This window comes from Pundamilia nyererei, unplaced genomic scaffold (assembly GCF_000239375.1).
Source record: "Pundamilia nyererei isolate P.nyererei 1_Seehausen unplaced genomic scaffold, PunNye1.0 scaffold00133, whole genome shotgun sequence".
NCBI lineage: Eukaryota > Metazoa > Chordata > Actinopteri > Cichliformes > Cichlidae > Pundamilia > Pundamilia nyererei.
The window spans coordinates 366,842-372,676 of NW_005187534.1; the positions used below are offsets into that span (position 1 = coordinate 366,842).

Below are 5,835 nucleotides of genomic sequence, written 5' to 3' on the forward strand. Positions count from 1 at the left end.
AAAAAATACAGTAAGTAAATGTAAATAACCTTAATATACCCATAATGCAAAGCAAATTACAGTAATTAACTGTAGAAATGTTTTCAGGTAAGTTACTGGGCATTTTGTGGTATTTTACTGTGAAAAATACAGCAAAGGTTAACAGTGAACTAGACAAGGGGATACAGCTGACAGGGGAGACAGAGCAACTAGAGAAGACAGACACATAAACCAAAAGACAGAACTCAAACAAAGGAACCAAAGACTAGAAATTATAAATAATAATAATAATAAACTCAAAAACCCTGGGTCAACGACCCAGGCATCCTAACAATAATAACATATACGTAACAACTGCTGATCTACAATTTTTTAACTTTTCTCAGAGATAGAAAACTTTGCACATATATTTTAAGATTTTAGGGTTAAATAGGTGATTTGTACCATTTTCCTTGTGTCTTCATTGTCGTTCATGGTTCATGATGTTGAACTGTTGGTGTTGAGCAACATGAGTCACAGTATGAGTCCATGTGTTTCTCTTCTAGACGTCCTGTGACACTAAGCTTCCCACGGCAGGAGCAGGTGAACGCAGCAGCAGTTCAAATGTGAGTTTCACAAACAGCTTTTACAGTCACATCTGTTGGTGGAGGTGCAGTAAATGATGTGAAGGTGAAAGTAGGACCCTTTCATTTAATTTATGCTTTTTTTATTTATGTTGTTTTGTAAGCGATTATCTGTATTTAGATGAAACGATTTTATTCTGATCCAAAGATTTATACAGATCTGAAAATGTGACACCAGTGTTGTAATACAAATATTTTATATGTTATTAAATGATCTGAATATTGATGAATTAACAAACCATCTGTGCAAATCTGTACGAGAGCACCACGCACGTCCTGCACAGGATTCATCGTTTGGTGGTTTCATTTTGTTTCTATGAAACAAAAAATCATCCACAGAGACAAACAGTTTGTGTATCAGGCTGGAAACATGTTTGTTTCTGTTGTAACATGGGAGTCTATGGGGACGGACTCACTGCTGCCTCCACTGGACACTAGAGGAACTGCAGGCTTTGTTTTTAGCACTCCCGCTTTGGCTTCAGTTGTTGGTTCGGAGGATTGACTCTCATGAATCAGGGATCCGGTGACCTCTGGATCCCTGTTAAACAGCTGTTAAATGATTACCTACAAATTTGCTTTGTGCCGACGATGGCGCTAAAAACCCAGCGGTGGTCATTTAGCGCTATCATTGATCCGTGATTGGTTTACGATGGCATGCCTGCCCTCTCAGAGTTCAGCATCAGTCACATTTGTTTTAAATAACCGTCTTTGTCTCTTTCACAGAACGGTGATTTTACAGATGGTGCAAGAGGCGCACTCTGTCGAATCCCGAGTATCGTCATCACCTCCGAGTCCAGCCCTTTCCTTTCCACGGGACGAAGTGGTTCCCGCACATCTCGATCGAAGGCGACCAACAGCAGCGGCGGTGGAGGTGCAGGGGCGGGTTCGGCGTAGAGCTCCACCCTCCTCTCCTGTTTAAACACCTGCAGCCATGTGACCACCTAAGGTCCAGGCAGATATTTGGGACTGTGCAGTTCAGAAAAAGCCATCAGAACTCATCAGATTGTGAATCTGCAGGTCGTTTATAGATTTTACCCGATTTGTACCGATATGGATGGAGACAAATTCCAAACCCAACCTGGAGCTGTTTTACCAACGAACAAAACAGTTTACTTAAAGAGCAGCTTACCTGAAACAGGGTGTTTCCTCTCACTCTGTTTGGTTGTTTTGAGTGAAGGGAAAGCAGCTGCTGTGAGTTGAAATGTTACAGAATTCATATTTTGCATTGAGTTGCTCTTTAAAGAGCTCCTGAAAGCTGAGAGCAGGTCTGATCTTTGATTACACTGCAGCCACACGGACTCTGAGGGTGGAAATGTTCAGTCAGACTGATGAAAATGCCTCTTTAGCCAAGGTCTCCTGTGACAGGTGAGGGTCCCTTTAGAGGTTTTCTGGTGTCTGAGAGGACTTTGAGCTGAGGGAGGAGATTCTTCATTCTGTGATTCCTCAGTAAACCGTGTGCTTTCCTGCCCTTGGTCTTCTTATGTTTCTGCTTTGCATGTGGATTTCCAGCTCAGACCTCAATGTGATGCCACCGGAGCAAATCATAAAGGTTAAATCATGAAGATGGTTATGTGCATCCCATCTAACCAAAACTAACTATAAATTCAAGAAATCACTGACTCAGTGCCAATAAGAACATCTCAGGACATCGATCTTATACCCACAGTGATTACCGATTGCTGTGGATGTGGCTCTGCACCAAGCAGTTTTTCTGCTCATTTCCAACTTTAAAGTATTTTTTAAATCTTTGTTGTCATTATGAACAGTTTAGAAAAACAAAACCTTTGTATCGGCCTTTAAAGCTGCCCCTCTGTTCATCTTCTATCTGAAATGAGCCATTTTAGCTCCTGTCTCTTTAAGAACACCCCCACCCCATAAACCCACTGTTTCCTGATTGGTCAGCTTCCAAAAACCTAATAAGGGGCAGTAAAAAGAACAGCCATCCAACCCTTCTTTAAGAATAAAAAACATAAAGCTGCTTTTCTTGCCCACAACGTTTTTGGCCTGCATAGTTGTGACTTCTTGAACCACAGCAGTAGGAGAGCTGAAACGATGCTCATTTATTTGTTGTGTAACCAACACTGATATGTTCTAAACTGAGGGGTGTAACTACGAAGAAGATTATTGGGTTAGTGAACTGTGTAGAGCTTAAAGTCGTAATTTTCCATGTCACCAATGTGGCTCTTATTTTACAAGCTAAATCACCATGGCAACTGATGCTGAACACATCATCTGGCCAGGAGCAGGTTATGTTTGAATTTTCAGTTTAAAATTGTCTGGAAGCGCCAAGTTGTCAACGATTCTTTTATTTCTGGCATGTTTTCAGTGTGATATAGATTCTATATCTACTTACAAAGAGCGCTGAATGAAGCAAAAAGCAATGTTGCTGTAATGTTGTGCTTAGAAGTAAACAGCAGCATTGAGCGCGCTCAGACACAAAATCTTTCACTGCAATTCAAATCTCTGTGACACAAATCACCAGATTCATCAGTTTCTCCAATAATCTTCAGATTATTTAGCTGTTATATTTTATGTTCTTTGTAAACATTTAATTTCTTTTTAATAACATTTTACTTACTATTTTATCATCCTCACTTTATAACATCTCTAAATGGAGCGGGTGGCGCTCACGGGGATCATTTTGTGAAGAAAAAAAAGAGTCACATGAGGCACGAATCGTCTTTCTTCAGTTGATAACCTGTCATCTGTTATCTGCTATCTCTAGGGCTTTAGCTTTTGCTGATCCAGCTAAGACAAAGAAAGCCTGGATATGTAGCTTTCCTTCGTAGTACACCCTTCAGGGTTAGTTCACGTTCAACAACCATATCTAAACCAGGAATAACAAACCAAAAAGTCAACTGCTGTGTTTTAGCTGTAAGTTCTAGTTTTAGTTAAACTCTTCCTTTAAAAAGCTGAAAATCAGATTTTCCAGGAAGCCCGATGCCCGACTTGGGGAAAACATGCTGGGACGTCCTTTGCAGTCTCTGTGTTGAGCTCATTGTGGCCTGTACATAGAGTTTATTTCCAGTCAGATTCTTTCGGTGTAATCTCCGCGAGTCCTGAGAGGCCTGCAAAAACGCTTCTGTTCTGAAGATATTTTCAGTGTTTTGTGTTTTAAAGTGTTGTTCAGATCATTTCGTTCTGTTTCTGCGGCTTCCTTTCCTTTATTTAACTAAAGGCGTACTTTGCTGAAGCGCAGTGTCGTGGAATGTGACTGTGATATTTTTATAGTGTTTAAAAGAGAAAATCATGTCGATAATAGCGCAGCTCTTGGTCATCTGACATGTCTGTTTGAGCTCCTCAGCTGTTCCCTAAACTTTACCTGAATGTTTCTTTAAAAAGATAAAGCTCATGGTGCTTTTCCTGTTGGGACGGAAGCTTGAAGCAAACCATCAAACTCACTGGTTAAAACGGGTTTAACAAAACAAGATCGGACTGATAAAGCTGAAGCAGTGTGTTTTAGCAAGTATAGCAGTTAAATGCTGCTAACACACATGAGCTGTTAGCTTGTGCTGTACTACTAATCTTCTGTACATGCTAACTGTTAGCATCTACAGCTTCAGAGGTGACTAAACTCCAACATTAATCTGAATCAGTTTCATAAAAGTTGCAGGTTAAAGCCGTTTGTTACATCAGCAAGTGTGAGCACGTCTATAAAAGCAGACGGTTTGGCAGTTTGCAGATATGGGCTGCAGAGAAACTGCAAAAATCACAAGACACAGGCCTCGATAGCAGGTGAAAGGTTAAAGTTCACGACAGCTCAGTTAGCTACACACTGAACGGGTGCGGCTCGCTTGGAAGGGTTAGAGAGTTCAGAGAGCTGAGCATGAATGAGATGAAGCGACGCTCTAAAGACGAGTGGGACAAAACTGCTCCACAGTGACGTGACAGACGCATGGAGTCACACAGAAACATCACCGCAACTCAGAAGGAGGCGCTACACGCCGCTGAATCAGGGGGCGGAGTTAGACTTTCACACTGCAGTTAGTTTAGTTTATCTTTAATAGATACTAACATGATGTAACGTGCCACATGCTTTTGTTCACCGGAGGCTGAATCTAATTATTTTAAGACCTGATCAGGACCAGATGATTTCTCATGTCCTGATATGTGAAAATCCCAAAAAACATTTCTGCATCCAAATGTCACAAAAAAGCCAATAAACTGAAAGAGATGTACAAAAACATGGAGCACGGTTATAACTCTGAATATTGGAAAAAGTAAATACCACCATCATAGTGGACATGATGCAAAAACAGCAGTCACACGGGAAACTGGATTCCCTGTGACTGGTTGGAGTCTGGTTGCTGGTTGGTGGAGGTGAAATCAGTCATAAAGACGATGCCACACCAAACACCTCCCGTGATTGCTTTGAACATTAGCAGGTTGCCACGGTCACCTGTAGCTTGTGTGGAGGACGCTGACTTGTCTACAACTACACAAACAGGAAATGAGGAAGTGGTACTCTATCCCGTCTCTAAGTGATGAAGGATGGACCCTGCTTCCAAACTACTCTGTGTTTATTAAGGCTGTTGTATTTTTAACATGTTTTGTATTTTGTTCCATTCAATCTGAACAAAAACAGTCAGTGCTCACTGTCGGCCTCTCTCGGGTTTTATTACCACTGTTCATTTTAAAGCTCAGTTTACGATGTAACTGCAGCCCAGCAGCAGTATATTAATGACTAACCTCGTATTGTGAATAACTTCTAACTCCGTTAAATGTAATAAATCCTGTTTTCATGGATGTTAAACGTCATTGTTACACCTGGTAAAGCAGCAACACTGATCATTTTATAAAAGATGAAAGAATTTCAACAGTTTGTGACTCTCAGTGATGCCGCAGCGTTCGTTTGACTTTGACCTGAAGCGGAGTTTGGATCTGGAAACGGCGAATGACGTCAGACTTAAAGACGGGATAGTTTCACTTAGAGAGGCGACTGCTTGAGGACATCGGCATCTGTCAGTGATCAAAGCAGTCGGGGTTTTTCACCAGCTCGTCGGGGTCGCACATTTTTCTGAGCGTCTAGTTTCCAGGGGTCACACACGCCTCTGTAGGCCTGTGACATGACCCCGCAGTGTCAGTGCCCAAAATGGCAGAGGGTCATGTGGTGAGCAGTCACATGACTACAGAACCAGAATAGAAGGCTATTTTCTGTCAAAGTGTGTGGAAGAGCTTTCACTTCTCTAACTGACGCTTCAGCTGGTACAGATTTAGTCAGCAACACTGTTTT

The 5,835-nt window shown here is 41.5% G+C and overlaps 1 protein-coding gene across 3 annotated transcripts in view; it reads left to right on the forward strand.

The window, feature by feature from the left end:
• The window catches only part of opn4a (opsin 4a (melanopsin)), a 33,869-nt gene extending 29,621 nt beyond the window's left edge, over positions 1-4,248 (forward strand). For all 3 annotated transcript variants that reach the window (XM_013913450.1, XM_013913451.1, XM_013913452.1), the window contains 2 exons: positions 525-584; positions 1,326-4,248. In XM_013913450.1, coding sequence (XP_013768904.1) covers positions 525-584; positions 1,326-1,496 — 231 coding nt within the window. In that variant the 3' untranslated portion in view covers positions 1,497-4,248. The remainder of the gene's footprint in view (positions 1-524; positions 585-1,325) is intronic.
• Positions 4,249-5,835: the final 1,587 nt, after the last annotated feature.